The following is a 19,205-nucleotide window of genomic DNA, read 5'->3' as shown; positions in this document are numbered from 1 at the left end:
TATTCAGTATGTTTGTATGTGGTGATGCTCTAAACTCAATTTCGTTGGACCAACAATGACAATAAAGATTATATTCTTTTGCACTCCTCTATACATTACGAAGTAAACTAAATACAATACAAAATTAATGGAATACTAAATAAAATAGATCTTATGAGTTATGAACAGTATCTAACTTGTTCGAGAAATATAAAGCCGAGTGCCAATAGCCTTCGCAAACGCGTGATTTAGAAATAAGGCTAGCTGACATTTCAAATGATTGGTTCTGAGATGATGATCAATACAGTAAACATTTATTTCTGATATAGGTGCTGATCAGCAGTAATGCAATGTCATGATTATTATTATTCTGAAGTTATTATTATTATTACATTTAAAATGTATTAATAATTAATTAATAAGAATGAATTAATTAATAAGAACTCCTCTCTTATTTTGAAATTATGAAATCAGATATAGGCCAGGGCTTTACAACTTAATAAAGAATATATATTAAATAGGATAGAAACTAAATTAAATGTATACCATATACAATGAAATAATATTATAATCATATTGTGCTATATTCCGTTTATATCCCATTTAATTGTATTCAATCTCTTTATTAAGTTGTAAAGCCCTGGCCTATATTTGATTTCATAATTAGATTACATTCTAGTGAATGAGAGGAGTTATAATTAATTATTAATTTTATAATAATAATAATAATAATAATAATAATAATAATAATAATAATAATAATAATAATAATAATAATAATAATAATAATAATAATAACTTCGTTTTATATAGCGCCTTTCATAAGACCTAAGTTCGCTTATAGGGGAAGAAATAACAAACAGACTGTAGCTAAGGGGCTACACAACCCTGACTGTTTAAATAATGAGCTTGGCAAATACTAAATGATATATTATTAAATGTACACAAAATGGCGGACACTCTTAACTGGAGGGGACAGGGGTACCAAGTTGAATTATTACATTTAATGTGTAACATAAAAACACACATGTAACATATCACATTAATATCCTGTGGTCACATTAATATCCTGGGGCTAATCAAATGTACATGCAACCAGTCGGGTATAGTCGCTGGATAGGGGGGTCTCGTACGGACCGGGTTCCTATAGTCCAAAACGCTGGTCTTCGGTGTTGGAGTATGTCACTCCACTTCTCCTGGCTTTGGCGATATTACGATACCGTTTTTAACGTTAGGTTATGACTATAACCAAGTTCTGTTAGTATAGCGACGCTCGGCGTCACTCTCTGCACTGTCCTCGCACACGTGCACGCGCACTGAATAAAAACCACAATGTACCTTTAATCCCAATATTTGTCTGACCACACCCCTATCAGCTTACCCATATAAGCAGGGGTGGGGCCACCCACTCGCCTCCTTCCCAAGCTTTCACCACAAGGCGAGATCAAGGGCTGCAGCGGCGTCGGACGCCGAGCGTCGCTATACTAACAGAACTTGGTTATAGTCATAACCTAACGTTCTGTATCGTATAGCTCTCGCTCGGCGTCACTCTCTGCACAAGGGAGGCCGAGCGAGAGCCATCGGCCGACAAATACACCCCGCTGAAAGCCCCCCACAACCATCAGAACAGGGAGGGCCGAGCCCCCCCGACCCACCCTAATGGAAGGCACCCCCCCTATTGGGGGCTTCACGGGAGGGCGACGGACCCGACCGTGCGAAGAGGCACTCAAGCAACTCAACGCACAGGGTGAGCAGACCGTGGCTTGACCCCACGACTACACACACGCACAACCCGCATGCCACCCGGGAACGAACGGAGGAAACAACCTCGTTACTGCCCCCAGAATCATGGGGTCAAGGGCAAACCCAACCCTGTGGCAAGGCCGTAGCAGCGGAGCGCGAAGGAAGACCCAGACCCACCAAAGGGACTGGACCCCCTGGAACGGGGGCCCGGAGAAGTCCATGATGCCAGCATCAAGACCCCACCAGGTGGGCACTTAGTGACCCCGCCCCCCACATCGCCAGCGTATTCGGACAAAGGCCCCTCAGCCGAGCGGGCCCTGTCCCCCCAACAGTACACCGCCTGGCACACTGACCCTGCAGAACAGGCAGTCAGCATGGCCGTAAGCACACAAAAAAGGTTATCCAACGGAAGCAGGCAGCGCACCGGGGAAAAACCAGGCAACAGGCTGTTAACCCTAGCCTGGAGACTGCGGACGAGACAGGCGCCAGAGGGGACAGCTGAACACAGCCGCCCCGGCGGAAGGGGCGTATGCTGGCGTTGTTGCATGACCAAGCCTCCATTTATAAAAAAAAAACCACCCAGAGGGGTTGAGGCAGAGAAGGCTGACATGATTGGCAGACGTCATGAACGTGCAGGGGCACCCTCAACCGGGTAACCCGGGAGTTGACACTGCTCCAACACACCAGGGAATCAACCACCTTGGTGTTACCCAATGCGGTGGTTGTTCCTATAACCCCTCAAGAAAATACTCCAAAACACACCTGCGGGTATACACCGGCTATACCGCAGTACAAGTGTTTCAGTTTTCAAAAAGGGTTAACTCAGGCCTACGGGTCGACGAAACATGACTTCGGACCGGGCCCGGCGATACGGGAAGCACAGGGTCACCAGAGGAGGTCAAAAGACCACCCCAACAGGCCCCTCTTCGCCATGCGTGAGAGAGGAGCGAAAAAGAATGGAGAACCAGCCCCAAGCACACCGTACTTGGTATTCCCAGGCGGTCTCCCAACCAAGTACTAACCAGGACCAACCTGTGTAGCGGCCGAGATCTGACGAGATCAAGCGTGTACAGGTTGGCATGGCCGTAAGCCATTACGACAGTGCTGAGTAAAAAATTTACCCAACCAGGGTCTCCATAGCGCTTAACCTTGTGACACCCGGACCGACCTGGCATTTTTCCCCCTGAAAAAACCCCAAGTCCCTCAGGGTACCAGAACAGCAGATCTGCATCCCCGGCGGACAACGGGTTCAACTGATCCGGACCAGCGTGACCAGAACCAGTCCCGTGCCCTAACCACGCCGACATGCCTACTCCAGGAGAAGGGGCAGATATGCGTGTTGATCTTAAGCATGAAAAGAAGGCGCCACCCAGACGTTCGGGCGAACCGCGCCCGGTGGCCCACCCCCAGGGCGTGAGACCCCTCTACATATGTTCAGATCCATTCCGTCATCATCCCCCAGATATGAACGAGAATCCGTCGATAACCAAACCAGGTCGTCGGATTTGGTCGTCGGAAGAGGAAAAACCTCCATCCCAGTTGCTTTATAAAAACGCCGTTTTAACCTCAAGCAACCAAGGCGTGCCAGTCAGTCGCCTGTTTACAGAACACCCCGAGCTAGCACTATACGTGCGTCGGGACACACCCACATCAATGAACAGGCTATTTAGACCTGTCATTGAATCCCCAAGGCGCCCAGGGGAACGACAAGAGGGGTGTGACACTTCCTAACTCCAACTCTTTTTAATAGAAAAGCAGGAAGCACCAACAGTATGTATCCCAGTCTACACAGCCGGGGGTAAAAAAATTTCACATTTTTACATCAAACCACCCTCCCATAGGAAGGAGACGGGAATCCCCAGAGAGACTTCCCAAGCGAGCTGTACAGATTGAAAAGAATATATTGCACCTTGAGCCATGTAAAAATAAATGGTTTTAGGGCTCTCCGGGGAGGAGGCACTGAACCCATACACACTCAATAATCGAATTTAATCGAATACATACACAATATGGTAGGACTCCTTCTTGAGGGTCCACTCACCTTGACAATCTGAGGAGGAGGCTCTGTACTCTGAAGGAGGCTCCCTCACATGGAAGGAGGAGTCCCAACTCACAGAAGGCCCGAATAGGAGCTTGGTGAGGAGGAGCCCTGACCACCCCCCGAAACAGATCCATCACATGGACCTGAACAGCACACGGAAGTCCTACCAACAGAGACGCGCACGGTGACATACTCTATGGCGGGGGAATTTCTGCGGTGCACACGCCCAATATTGCAGGCCGTGGGACCAGGAAACTCCCCCCCCCCCCCCCCCCCCCCCCCTCACCCTGTAACGTGCCGAACCGCAATGTGACAGGAACCTTGAAGGACAGGTGGGTTTACCCCTGACCAACAGAAAAAAGGGGGAGGAAAGGTTACCAGTTCACCCCTTTACGACCCCACACCCATGATACGATGTAATGACAAAAAGAGAGTATGACACAGTCATAGTCAGCTCTATGAAGCGTCTGACAGCTTCACACAGCGCATGAGCTAACCTGCTATCTGATTTTTACTAAGGAAAAAACACAGAATAGAGAGGGCTCTCCAAGAGCCCCGGTACCAAACTTACACATGTGCTTCTGTGGCCAGTCCAACCCAGTTGTAGGTCACATGACACACACAACCCATCATCACCTACAAAAAATGGCAAAAACACTCTACAGAGGAACGCCGTTTTTCATAATGAGAGAATACATAATTCTCGATTAGTATCGGCCACAGGCCTTGCGAAGCACACACGAAAGCGACCAAACAATCTTTTCTTTTAGGAAAATAAAGTTTCTCCAGCAGTTTTAGCACAACCTCAGCAATCAAGCTAAGGGTTACATCGTATCCCTACCACACAGTGACACAATGTAGTGCAACAACATGTCTGAAAGGAGGATGAAGAAGTCCCCAGGGAACCGGGGGGAAACACAATCCTCCTACTTTACCCTTAATACGGCCAGTTAAAACAGGAAAACCTGTTAATATGTGAACACACTGTTCATTGTCATTACAGGCTGAGAAGAGAATCATTCTTTACTCATTTGTCACTAAGCATAGCTTTATAGGTTAGTTAACCCCCTTAGTTGTGAGTACACGGTACATATAAACACACATGATGTTTCTCAACACAACAAACCAGATCATTTTCACATCTGTAACAACAACCCGATTTGCATGGAGAAGCTAAATACCAGTGACAAGACAATTCACACATAACTCGCGTCGTATCCTAAATGTAGTGCAGCAACACTCGTTTTTGGAAAACAACGTTATTTACAAAACATTTAGAAGGGAAAGCCAGAAGAATTGTACAAGGTCTGGCCAAACCTTGCCTACCCGGAGCGTAGATCAAGCGAAGTGCAGTCTCAAGGCACCGTAGTAAACACAGCTGTCCTGTGTTGTCGATCTGGGCAGAGTCGCCGCTCCCTCCCGTCGCTACGGTCCCTCTTGTTGACGCAGTCCTTGCCGTCCTGGCCCAGGGCAGGTTCGACGAACATCCTCTGTCAAAGATGACGTCGTAGTCAAGAGTGTTTAAAACATGTTATAATCAAAGCACGTTCAACAGAGTAGCATTAAGCTAACGGCCGCTCCAACCGTCGGTCGCTACCGCCCCTGCCCGCGAGACGCTGAGCGAACGGCGCACGCGACCAGAGGGGAGCTTCGAATCCCCCCCCGCCTCTCCCCGTGAGGGAGAGGGGAGTTAGGAACCGCGGCGGCGCGCGAGGGGCCGGAGCCACCCCGCGCTGGGCCTCGGCCGATAGCAGCAAGCTAACGTTTCCTAGCCTAGCCAGGTAGGCCACCTAGTGATCACAGCAGGCCAGCGCCGCAGCTAACAGCTGACTGGCTAACAGTAGGCCACCACTAGCACGTAAGCTAAGCAGCAAGCTAACGTTTCCTAGCCTAGCCAGGTAGGCCACCTAGTGATCACAGCAGGCTAGCGCCGCAGCTAACAGCTGACTGGCTAACAGTAGGCCACCACTAGCACGTAAGCTAAGCAGCTATCACCTGAACTTGTACACAATGATATAACACTCACCCAGACAGGCCGCCGTTCTGAAACCCTCCTCACTTTTTAAGAGAAAAGAGAAACAAGATGTCAACACAGTTTTACAACGGTGATTTTACCAACACCCGACGGAGCCAGCACAATACCCAACTGGCCTGTGTAGCTGACTTTGAACACAGATCTTCCGCTAATGAACATCTATGCCCATATCTCCTCGTGAGGGAATACTCTCATTTGGATATGAAAGATGGGGCCTAACGCGGTGACAGAGAGACATCCACTCGTCCAGAAAACACAGGGATCACCAGTGTTAATGGTCGTGGCCCACTAGTTAAACTATAATGGGCTTCAGACCAAGGTCTTCTGTCGCCTAGGAGGCTGAACAAAGGACCCTAGTCTGGGGCCGGTTTTCATAAACATTGTCAACTAGCCCCCATAGCACTAACAGACAAGTGGAGCTTGCCAGCAAACATAACTCACCAAACCTGGAACCCACCGCTCCTCACAGCGGCGCGTCCTACAGCCCAGCTGTGTCTTTACCGCAACCAGCACACAGCAAGGACTGCAGTTGGAAAAGCATGTAGCGGCGCAAACTCCCAATACGAAAACCGGTGGAGGATTTTTAGAATGATCATCATCTTCCAGACACTCCAGTACGAAGACAATATCGCTGTATTTTCTCAAATAGTGAGAGAGAAAATAAAGATATGATGTCAACGTATCCTTGTTTTCCAACTCTTCTCCTACCATCACATCACTTCAAGTGGGGATCTACCGAGGCACTTCCTTGTGGTGAAAGCGAGAAGGAGGCGAGTGGGTGGCCCCACCCCTGCTTATATGGGTAAGCTGATAGGGGTGTGGTCAGACAAATATTGGGATTAAAGGTACATTGTGGTCTTTATTCAGTGCGCGTGCACGTGTGCGAGGACAGTGCAGAGAGTGACGCCGAGCGAGAGCTATACGATACAGAACTGGTAATTCACTTCACCAACGTTACCATACAGCGTTGTAGCAAAAAACAACTCTCTCCTCTCTCTCTCACTTTTTCTTCGCCAACTAACGGTATCTTTCTCTCCGTTCCAATACGTAACGTGCAGGTGAGTGGCTCGCAAACTAACGGTAACTCTTCTCCGTCCCAATACGTGCAGGTGCGCGCTGTATGCAGCCACTATAGCGATATATATCTGCATGTGTCTTTATATTTGTCGCTCAAATTAGATTGTTTATACGAGCATTACGCCAAAGCCCACAATGTTATATAACGATATTTAAATAAGTACGATGCTCAATATCTTGATTTGATATTGTCGTTCGAGATATTCTATATTCTTTCACGGTCTGCTACAATTACTGCTGCCATGATCACCTGTTTAGAGGCTCATTTACATAGAAAGGGGAGATGTTTCGCCCATGTTACCTCATTTAAATATACGCCAATTGCACGAACGCAATGCTAACGCATGAGCAACCTAATTTCATTCATTTGAGAGCGAGATGCGGCGGCTTTGTTTTGGAAAAAGCACACAAAGCAAGTATATTGAGTTATAAACTAAAATGTTATTATAATGATTGGTTAAATGTATGTTACATGTGTAACTTTAAGAATTGTCACCACGAACACATAATTCTCTTCAATTAAGTAAACTTTTGGGGTTTCATGCGAAATATTATGTTTTTATGTGTGTACACCTCTTCAAAGATGTGTATGCTATAGCCATGTGCTTGGTAGCATTATTTAATTATGCTCAAAGTTAGCTAGAATTGTCACTACCTAAACATATGGTAAAGTTTCATAGTGATGTGATCATTTCGGTAGTGACAAAATGGAATGATAAGTAGTTAAATCCCATCATTTTGAAATAAATGTGTTCCAAAGTCAGAAAATCAGTGTGTAACTTTAAGAATGGAACACATATTCTCTTCAATAAGGTAAACTTTTGGGGGTTTTATGCTAAATATTATGTTTTTATGTATTGTGCAGTCACTACAGAAACACTGGGTGTTTTGTAAAAGAAATTAAGTATATTGAGTTATAAACTAAAATGTTATGATACTGATTGGTTAAATGTATGTTCAATTTCATCAATCATTAACTCTGAAATCAATATGATCAGTGTTATGCATTTTACAGAGAAAGATTGCTTTTAGATTTTGATCTAATTGTATCAATTGAACTTAGAAATTTGGTAAAAATGTAATTTTTATTGATTTAATTGTGAAAACCTTCAAGAATAATTTTCAAAAATACTCTTTAGAGTGGAAGGAAACACAATCGTAACAGGTTAATATAATACCTTTTTACTATAGTGTATTTACTATACACTAGTGGTAGTGACCATTTTTGGGAGAGGTAAAACATTCCAAAAGAATCTGAAAATACTATATAAAAATTGCCGGTACGCTCACTAGATATATGTACTTTAGATATGGTACAATATATATTCTGACAGTTTTGGGAATAAACATACAAAAAATTCTAAATATTTCCAACCTGACTTTCAACCAATTCTGTAGAATGGCCCATATATGTCTATACACGTTTCGATGGTCAAATACACTTATGCAACGGAATTCCGAGGCGAGGACTGTGAATTTCTGTCCCAGGAGAAGGAGGGGCCACTCGCGAGGAGAAACTGAAAGTGAAGCTGATTATCAGCCCTCCAATGTGTCGGGACGTGCCTAAATGATGCAGAGCGCTCTGGGCAACTGTGTAGAGCGGGGATCAAAGTAAAAAGATCAAACTATCCAAAAACGAATTTTTACGTTTATGGCACTCAACGGTCGGCGCCCCGAGAAACGTAAAAAGCCGTTTTTGGCACAGAATGTGTTAACGCCAATATTATGGGAAGAAGATGGATACCAGTTTCCTTTCTTTGCATTCAGTAGATGTCTATCCGGCTACACTTTAGCCTAGCTTAGCACAATGAGCAAAATCAAACGGTACCGGTTAGTCTAGGTCGTTGGCCAACTAACACCTCTCCTGGAGTTTAAGCTAGGCTAACCGGTAATGTCCGCTTTCATTTATTGTGCTAAGCTAGGTTAGTGTGCAGTTGGATAGCTTATCTTCTTGTCTGTCCGGCAGTGTGGCTATATGAGTAGAGCTCCGGACTCAAGGCTGGTTCGGAACATCACCGGTTCGAGCCCCGGTCAAGGCTGTTGTCGGAAAGTGGTGTTGTTGTCCAGCAGGGGGCACTCTGTCCTCTGGACTAGTCAGTAACAATGCCCCTGTTGTTACGGTGATAGGGACACTATACAGCTGCGAGTGCCGTCCTTCAGATGAGACGCTAAACCGAGGTCCTGACTGAATCGTCGTTAAAGAACCCAGGACACCTATCGTAAAGAGTAGGGGGTTCCCACAACATTCCTGGACAAATTCCCAATCAGGTCTCTGACATCAAGGCCACCTAATCATCCCTTCCCCTTAATTGGCTGATATCAATCCCCGTCTCCTGAGCCGTTCAGCCATTGTGTAGTGGGATGTGTGCCTGGTGCCAGTGTATGGCAGCCATTGAGCCTGCGTAGCCCAAGGTTGGGTGCTACCAGTGTGAAGGAGGCAATTTCCACCCTACATTGTGGGGAGTGCTTTGAGTGTCTAAGTGCTATATAAATGTAATGAATTATTATTATTATTATTATTATTATTATTATTATTATTATTATTATTATTATTATTATTATTATTATTATTATTATTATTATTATTATTATTATTGTCTGACTCTGGAGAAAATGGTAAGTGAATTTCCCATAATGTTGGCGTGTTCCTTTAAGAAAGAAAGACCCTAGGTTATAGTTGCCTGTATAACCTCTAGTCTAGAGGTATCTTACAATGTATTTTGACTTTAATTTTCCACAGGCCTAAAAACACTTCCCTCAGAGGAGGCCATGCTACGTGACATTGAGAGAGATACGGATACCTATCCAAGGTAGGTGATGATTAAAAATGATTAGACAATTATCTACTGCCAAAGATAATGGGGATTTCCTACCTCAAATGACAAACATAAAAACGTGTAACTCTGGAAATGTAGGCTATATACAGTATGCAAATACAGTTTACTGTATATAGCCTACATTTCCAGAGTTACACGTTTTGTGTGCTCAGTTAAAAGTGTGCTCAGTTAAATCTGTAGGTATAACAGAAGATGCCAACATTCAAAGGATGAACTGCAGATGACCTTTTAATGGAAGAGTAGAATGAACACACACACACACACACACACACACACACACACACACACACACACACACACACACACACACACACACACACACACACACACACACACACCATCTACTGCAGCACAGAATAGTTGCCAAGGGAATGAGCAGACCAAACACTTGTGTATCTGATTTGTGTAGCGCTGCATTACATTAAAACCTGTTCATAAATGTTGTGTGTGTGCCTTTTGTGTACTTCTGCATTCCTATGTCTCTGTGCCAGGTTTACCTGCTCAGAGCGTAACCCCCTACAGGTAGAGTATCTGCCTTACCTCGACTCTCTGGCACAGCAAGTAGGGATTCGACCCAATATTCTCTGGCTCGTACTGACCGATCCCAGGCTGGGACTGCAAGTGCTCCTGGGTCCCTGCACCCCGTACCAGTACCGTCTCACTGGGCCAGGGCGGTGGGCTGGGGCCCGTCAGGCCATCCTCACACAGTGGAACAGGGTGACCCGACCTTTCAATTCCAGAGTAGAACCTGAGCCAGAACCCAGACCCTCCTCCTCTAGACTGAACCCGATACTGACTGTGTCAGGAGGAGCTGTACTGCTGCTGCTGCTGACCTTTCTCTACAATAAACACCAGTCCTCTCTCCTCTCACATTCCCCAGGCCAATAAACTGCATGATTATGTAAAAAATAAAAAATAAATGTTATCTCTTCTTTTTCTCCGCCTGATTTTTCTGTGCTTTTTCCTCCCATCCCAATTTAGTCGTTATGCCAATTCCCCCCTCCCCTACCTAGTTGTTGTGCGCATGTGCCCCCTACTGGTCGGTCTAGGGAGCCCTGAAGTCTACCACATGCTTCCTCCGACACATGCAGAGACAAGTTCAAGTTCAAGTTTCTTTAATAGTTGTCATACAGAAGTACAGAATACTTTTATACAAAATGCTTCTTACTGTTACGCTCCAGAGACTGTGCAAGACAAGATAAGTATGAAATAAAATAACATAGTATAGCATGTAAATTAGAAGTAAAAAAATTAGGTCACAGTGTTCAGTATAGACATATGTACAATGTTCGATGCAGAATAGACGTAACTGAGTTACCATATAATATACAATACTATGCAGTGTACTAATATACAATACTATATAGTGCAAGGCAGAAATGGGATGAGGTGCAATTTAGGTACAATTTACAGTAGGTGTACGAGTTGTAGTGCAAATCCTTTATCAATAAATATAAAGTGTGTTTGTGTGATCTAAAGTGTGGAGAGTGGGTGCTGCAGTGTGTTGTTTGTTTAAGTGAGTGTGTGCGTGTGGGTGTGTGTGCTGTGTGCATTTGATGGTTGTTGCATGGTGTTTATTGTTCGTTTAGCAGCCTGATGGCCTGGGGATAGAAGCTTCTTCTGAGTCTTTCTGTGCTCGCCTTAAGACTCCGGTATCGCTTGCCTGACCGCAGCAGTTCAAAGAGGCAGTTGTTCGGGTGGCTCGAGTCCTTAATAATTCTCTTAGCCTTCCCCCTGCACCGCTTGTTGTAAATGTTCTGGAGGGTGGGAAGCCCCCCTCCAATTGTGCGTTCGGCTGAACGTGTCACTCTTTGTAGTCTGCTAGTGCTACGGTCTTGTGCAGTGCTATTCCCAAACCAGGAGGTGATGTTGCCAGTCAGGATGCTCTCTATTGTACATGAGTAGAAGTTCCTAAGGATCTTCTGACTGACTTGGAACTTCCTTAGGCGCCTGAGGAAGTAGAGGCGTTGTCGTGCCTTCTTCACAACACTGTCAATGTGTGTGGTCCATGTCAAATCCTCGGATATGTGGGCTTCGAGGTACTTGAAACTGTTCACTCTCTCAACCGGTGCCCCATCGATGCTGAGGGGGCTGTAGTCCTTGACCCCCGACCTCCTGAAGTCCACAATCATCTCTTTTGTTTTGCTGACGTTCAGGGAGAGGCAGTTCTCCTGACACCACTGTGACAGATTCTCTACCTCTTCCAGGTAGGCCCTCTCGTTGTTGGCAGAGATCAGGCCCACCACTACTGTGTCATCAGCAAATTTGATGATTGTGTTGTTGTTCCGCTGTGCTACGCAGTCATGTGTGTACAGGGAGTAGAGGAGGGGGCTCAGAACACAGCCCTGGGGGGCCCCTATGTTGAGCGTGATGGATGAGGAGGTGCAGTTGCCTGCTCTTACCACCTGGGGTCTGCCCGTCAGCCAGCGGCTCTCTTTTCACCTGACAGCACGGACTCTCATTGGTGAAGTGTAACGCGTGGGAGGTCACACTGCCTTCACCACTTCCTGTCTTTTGCTGTGCAGGCGCCCAGACCTGACCTGTAGGAGTCGCTGTCCACAACGCCAGATTACCACCCATCAACTTCCCTCCCGCTAACTCAGCCAAACGAGTTAGTATGACGGCTGGCCGGAGGCAATTCTGACACCTGGATTCGAGACCGGAGTCTCTCGCATTGGTGACGAGCGCAATCTCCGCTGCGCCACCCAGCCACCCGTGTAAATTTTGTTTTTAAGGGTAGTTGAAAATAAAGTGTTTTGTGGTTATTTATTAGTTGGTTTATTTGTCTGAGAAATAATAAAGATTTTTATTTTTAGTAATGCCCTTTCTGATGGTACTGAAGAATTGTGGTGATTCTCCTGTGATTATAATATGGTTAATTATGTTATAAGACACTTCTAAATACTTGTATTGGTTGGTGTTCTCTGCCCTCCTGACCTTCCTCTCTTTGAAGCAGTAACTGGGGCATTTTAGCTGGTTGATTTATGACATATCAGATTTGCAAATACAGTACTGTTTGTGATACAAAAAGTGTCCAGAAAAAGAGTGTATACATTTGACGTAGAAACTGTACATTGGGGGAGGTTGGGTACTTGGGTGGGGTGGGGGCTGTACATTGGAGGTGGGGGGGGGGTGTTGGGTAGGGGGGGGGGACACTGTACACTGTACATTGGAATACATTTGGGTCGGTTGGTCAGTTAAACCTCGAACGTTACAATACTTTCTGCACTGGAGAACAATGAACATTACCTCTTTATTTTGCACATAATCACACACATAGCCCAAGGCTATACATTTACATTTTGTCATTTAGCTGACGCCTTTATCCAAAGCGACACGTTTTGTACGACAAGTCAGCAGGAACTAAGGAGATACAACAATCAGCTGAGTATTAGTAACAATGGCTACAGCAACGATGTTGAGTGTAACAGTGTAGGTTAGTATTAGGACAAGTGCGTGCATGGCAGTAAGGTTAGTTAGGGTTCGTGTTTTTTTTTTTTTTTTTAGATATTGATTGAAGAAGTGTGTCTTTAGTCGACGGCGAAAGATTAGACGGGTTGAACAACTTGTACTGTGGTGGGAAGTTCGTTCCACCATTGTGGGGCAAGGACCGAGAATCATCTGAATCAAGGCTCTAAAAGCTTTGTGATAAAGTGCAAGGTTTGTCTGCGGTCAATGACTTGGCAAATTGCTTAGGTTCAGCCTACTAGTAGTAGTAGATTAGTACGTTACTGGCTCCTTTATTCTGCCCAGCTCCCACTGCGACTGCGGTCAAGTGAGCCGTCTTTTGCTTTTGCGTGGTCAAGTGAGCCGCTCTTGTTTTTCGAGTGCGCGATTAGTTCCAGGTTTACGGTAATGCATTCAAACAACCCTGGGAGGCTGTTGTAATGAACCGACGTGACTTTTGAACACAGTCTCGCAAGTAGATCTTACAGAAATACTTAATATGACATTGAATGCGCATCGAATCAATAGGACGTTTAGTCTAATCAATAGGACGTTTCGTATGTGCAGTATTATTGAACATCGAATCAATAGGACGCGCAGTATATTCGACCACTAAACAAAAGCTACAGACAATTCCACAGAGGAACACTTCCGGTGAGGATTTCAAAGTAAAGGATGGCATGTGGTTCATTTCTATTATTTCATAAGTAGTTTATTACACTGCCATGTTTGTACTTAATACTTCTCAAGACTACTTGCACAAATAATATTAACTACTTTTACTGTGTACTTTGAGTAATTTGAGTTTCAAAGTCCTTTTTATAGAACAATGAGTATTTTCGACTAACTTTGATGTGGGATAAAAAAAGATTTTCCCATAAGCACTTTATGAAACTGCCATGGTTGTACTTAGTACCTCTTAGACTACTTGTACAAATTATATGAAATATTTTTACTGTGTACTTTTTGAGTAATTTGAGTTTCAAAGTCCTCAGAATCAGCATTTTCGACTAACTTTGATGTGGTATAAAAAAAGATTTTCCCATAAGCACTTTATGAAACTTCCATGGTTGTACTTAGTACCTCTTAGACTACTTGTACAAATTATATGAAATATTTTTACTGTGTACTTTTTGAGTAATTTCAGTTTTAAAGTCCTCAGAATCAGCATTTTCGACTAACTTTGATGTTGGATAAAAACAATTCTTCCCATAAGCACTTTATGAAACTGCCATGGTTGTACTTAGTACCTCTTAGACTACCTGTACAAATTATATGAAATATTTTTACTGTGTACTTTTTGAGTAATTTCAGTTTTAAAGTCCCCAGAATCAGCATTTTCGACTAACTTTGATGTGGGATAAAAAAAGATTTTCCCATAAGCACTTTATGAAACTGCCATGGTTGTACTTAGTACCTCTTAGACTACTTGTACAAATTATATGAAATATTTTTACTGTGTACTTTTTGAGTAATTTCAGTTTTAAAGTCCTCAGAATCAGCATTTTCGACTAACTTTGATGTTGGATAAAAACAATTCTTCCCATAAGCACTTTATGAAACTGCCATGGTTGTACTTAGTACCTCTTAGACTACCTGTACAAATTATATGAAATATTTTTACTGTGTACTTTTTGAGTAATTTGAGTTTCAAAGTCCCCAGAATCAGCATTTTCGACTAACTTTGATGTGGGATAAAAAAAGATTTTCCCATAAGCACCTTATGAAACTGCCATGGTTGTACTTAGTACCTCTTAGACTACGTGTACAAATTATATGAAATATTTTTACTGTGTACTTTTTGAGTAATTTGAGTTTCAAAGTCCCCAGAATCAGCATTTTCGACTAACTTTGATGTGGGATAAAAAAAGATTTTCCCATAAGCACTTTATGAAACTGCCATGGTTGTACTTAGTACCTCTTAGACTACTTGTACAAATTATATGAAATATTTTTACTGTGTACTTTTTGAGTAATTTCAGTTTTAAAGTCCTCAGAATCAGCATTTTCGACTAACTTTGATGTGGGATAAAAAAAGATTTTCCCATAAGCACTTTATGAAACTGCCATGGTTGTACTTAGTACCTCTTAGACTACCTGTACAAATTATATGAAATATTTTTACTGTGTACTTTTTGAGTAATTTGAGTTTCAAAGTCCCCAGAATCAGCATTTTCGACTAACTTTGATGTGGGATAAAAAAAGATTTTCCCATAAGCACCTTATGAAACTGCCATGGTTGTACTTAGTACCTCTTAGACTACGTGTACAAATTATATGAAATATTTTTACTGTGTACTTTTTGAGTAATTTGAGTTTCAAAGTCCCCAGAATCAGCATTTTCGACTAACTTTGATGTGGGATAAAAAAAGATTTTCCCATAAGCACCTTATGAAACTGCCATGGTTGTACTTAGTACCTCTTAGACTACCTGTACAAATTATATGAAATATTTTTACTGTGTACTTTTTGAGTAATTTCAGTTTCAAAGTCCCCAGAATCAGCATTTTCGACTAACTTTGATGTGGGATAAAAAAAGATTTTCCCATAAGCACCTTATGAAACTGCCATGGTTGTACTTAGTACCTCTTAGACTACGTGTACAAATTATATGAAATATTCTTACTGTGTACTTTTTGAGTAATTTGAGTTTCAAAGTCCCCAGAATCAGCATTTTCGACTAACTTTGATGTGGGATAAAAAAAGATTTTCCCATAAGCACCTTATGAAACTGCCATGGTTGTACTTAGTACCTCTTAGACTACCTGTACAAATTATATGAAATATTTTTACTGTGTACTTTTTGAGTAATTTCAGTTTCAAAGTCCCCAGAATCAGCATTTTCGACTAACTTTGATGTGGGATAAAAAAAGATTTTCCCATAAGCACCTTATGAAACTGCCATGGTTGTACTTAGTACCTCTTAGACTACCTGTACAAATTATATGAAATATTTTTACTGTGTACTTTTTGAGTAATTTCAGTTTCAAAGTCCCCAGAATCAGCATTTTCGACTAACTTTGATGTGGGATAAAAAAAGATTTTCCCATAAGCACCTTATGAAACTGCCATGGTTGTACTTAGTACCTCTTAGACTACGTGTACAAATTATATGAAATATTTTTACTGTGTACTTTTTTAGTAATTTGAGTTTCAAAGTCCCCAGAATCAGCATTTTCGACTAACTTTGATGTGGGATAAAAAAAGATTTTCCCATAAGCACCTTATGAAACTGCCATGGTTGTACTTAGTACCTCTTAGACTACCTGTACAAATTATATGAAATATTTTTACTGTGTACTTTTTGAGTAATTTCAGTTTCAAAGTCCCCAGAATCAGCATTTTCGACTAACTTTGATGTGGGATAAAAAAAGATTTTCCCATAAGCACCTTATGAAACTGCCATGGTTGTACTTAGTACCTCTTAGACTACCTGTACAAATTATATGAAATATTTTTACTGTGTACTTTTTGAGTAATTTCAGTTTCAAAGTCCCCAGAATCAGCATTTTCGACTAACTTTGATGTGGGATAAAAAAAGATTTTCCCATAAGCACCTTATGAAACTGCCATGGTTGTACTTAGTACCTCTTAGACTACGTGTACAAATTATATGAAATATTTTTACTGTGTACTTTTTGAGTAATTTGAGTTTCAAAGTCCCCAGAATCAGCATTTTCGACTAACTTTGATGTGGGATAAAAAAAGATTTTCCCATAAGCACCTTATGAAACTGCCATGGTTGTACTTAGTACCTCTTAGACTACCTGTACAAATTATATGAAATATTTTTACTGTGTACTTTTTGAGTAATTTGAGTTTCAAAGTCCTCAGAATCAGCATTTTCGACTAACTTTGATGTTGGATAAAAACAATTCTTCCCATAAGCACTTTATGAAACTGCCATGGTTGTACTTAGTACCTCTTAGACTACCTGTACAAATTATATGAAATATTTTTACTGTGTACTTTTTGAGTAATTTCAGTTTCAAAGTCCCCAGAATCAGCATTTTCGACTAACTTTGATGTGGGATAAAAAAAGATTTTCCCATAAGCACCTTATGAAACTGCCATGGTTGTACTTAGTACCTCTTAGACTACCTGTACAAATTATATGAAATATTTTTACTGTGTACTTTTTGAGTAATTTGAGATTCAAAGTCCCCAGAATCAGCATTTTCGACTAACTTTGATGTGGGATAAAAAAAGATTTTCACATAAGCACCTTATGAAACTGCCATGGTTGTACTTAGTACCTCTTAGACTACGTGTACAAATTATATGAAATATTTTTACTGTGTACTTTTTGAGTAATTTGAGTTTCAAAGTCCCCAGAATCAGCATTTTCGACTAACTTTGATGTGGGATAAAAAAAGATTTTCCCATAAGCACCTTATGAAACTGCCATGGTTGTACTTAGTACCTCTAGTACCTGATTCTGGGGACTTTGAAACTCAAATTACTCAAAAAGTACACAGTAAAAATATTTCATATAATTTGTACACGTAGTCTAAGAGGTACTAAGTACAACCATGGCAGTTTCATAAGGTGCTTATGGGAAAATCTTTTTTTATCCCACATCAAAGTTAGTCGAAAATGCTGATTCTGGGGACTTTGAAACTGAAATTACTCAAAAAGTACACAGTAAAAATATTTCATATAATTTGTACAGGTAGTCTAAGAGGTACTAAGTACAACCATGGCAGTTTCATAAGGTGCTTATGGGGAAATCTTTTTTTATCCCACATCAAAGTTAGTCGAAAATGCTGATTCTGGGGACTTTGAAACTCAAATTACTCAAAAAGTACACAGTAAAAATATTTCATATAATTTGTACAAGTAGTCTAAGAGGTACTAAGTACAACCATGGCAGTTTCATAAGGTGCTTATGGGAAAATCTTTTTTTATCCCACATCAAAGTTAGTCGAAAATGCTGATTCTGGGGACTTTAAAACTGAAATTACTCAAAAAGTACACAGTAAAAATATTTCATATAATTTGTACAAGTAGTCTAAGAGGTACTAAGTACAACCATGGCAGTTTCATAAGGTGCTTATGGGAAAATCTTTTTTTATCCCACATCAAAGTTAGTCGAAAATGCTGATTCTGGGGACTTTGAAACTGAAATTACTCAAAAAGTACACAGTAAAAATATTTCATATAATTTGTACAGGTAGTCTAAGAGGTACTAAGTACAACCATGGCAGTTTCATAAGGTGCTTATGGGAAAATCTTTTTTTATCCCACATCAAAGTTAGTAGAAAATGCTGATTCTGGGGACTTTGAAACTCAAATTACTCAAAAAGTACACAGTAAAAATATTTCATATAATTTGTACACGTAGTCTAAGAGGTACTAAGTACAACCATGGCAGTTTCATAAGGTGCTTATGGGAAAATCTTTTTTTATCCCACATCAAAGTTAGTCGAAAATGCTGATTCTGGGGACTTTGAAACTGAAATTACTCAAAAAGTACACAGTAAAAATATTTCATATAATTTGTACAGGTAGTCTAAGAGGTACTAAGTACAACCATGGCAGTTTCATAAGGTGCTTATGGGAAAATCTTTTTTTATCCCACATCAAAGTTAGTCGAAAATGCTGATTCTGGGGACTTTGAAACTGAAATTACTCAAAAAGTACACAGTAAAAATATTTCATATAATTTGTACAGGTAGTCTAAGAGGTACTAAGTACAACCATGGCAGTTTCATAAGGTGCTTATGGGAAAATCTTTTTTTATCCCACATCAAAGTTAGTCGAAAATGCTGATTCTGGGGACTTTGAAACTGAAATTACTCAAAAAGTACACAGTAAAAATATTTCATATAATTTGTACAGGTAGTCTAAGAGGTACTAAGTACAACCATGGCAGTTTCATAAAGTGCTTATGGGAAGAATTGTTTTTATCCAACATCAAAGTTAGTCGAAAATGCTGATTCTGAGGACTTTGAAACTCAAATTACTCAAAAAGTACACAGTAAAAATATTTCATATAATTTGTACACGTAGTCTAAGAGGTACTAAGTACAACCATGGCAGTTTC

General features: G+C 41.7%; 1 protein-coding gene across 1 annotated transcript in view; it reads left to right on the top strand.

The window, feature by feature from the left end:
• The window catches only part of LOC311223638 (uncharacterized protein), a gene marked incomplete at its 3' end in the record, with an annotated part of 115,252 nt that extends 104,652 nt beyond the window's left edge, over nucleotides 1–10,600 (top strand). The window contains exons 24-25 of the mRNA XM_084308412.1: nucleotides 9,616–9,685; nucleotides 10,204–10,600. Of these exons, the coding sequence (XP_084164538.1) occupies nucleotides 9,616–9,685; nucleotides 10,204–10,600 (467 nt within the window). The remainder of the gene's footprint in view (nucleotides 1–9,615; nucleotides 9,686–10,203) is intronic.
• Between the last annotated feature and the right edge of the window lie 8,605 nt (nucleotides 10,601–19,205).

Source organism: Notolepis coatsorum (genome assembly GCF_963971535.1).
Source record: "Notolepis coatsorum genome assembly, chromosome: 2".
NCBI classification, from domain to species: Eukaryota; Metazoa; Chordata; class Actinopteri; order Aulopiformes; family Paralepididae; genus Notolepis; species Notolepis coatsorum.
This window is presented reverse-complemented; position numbering and strand designations above follow the sequence as displayed.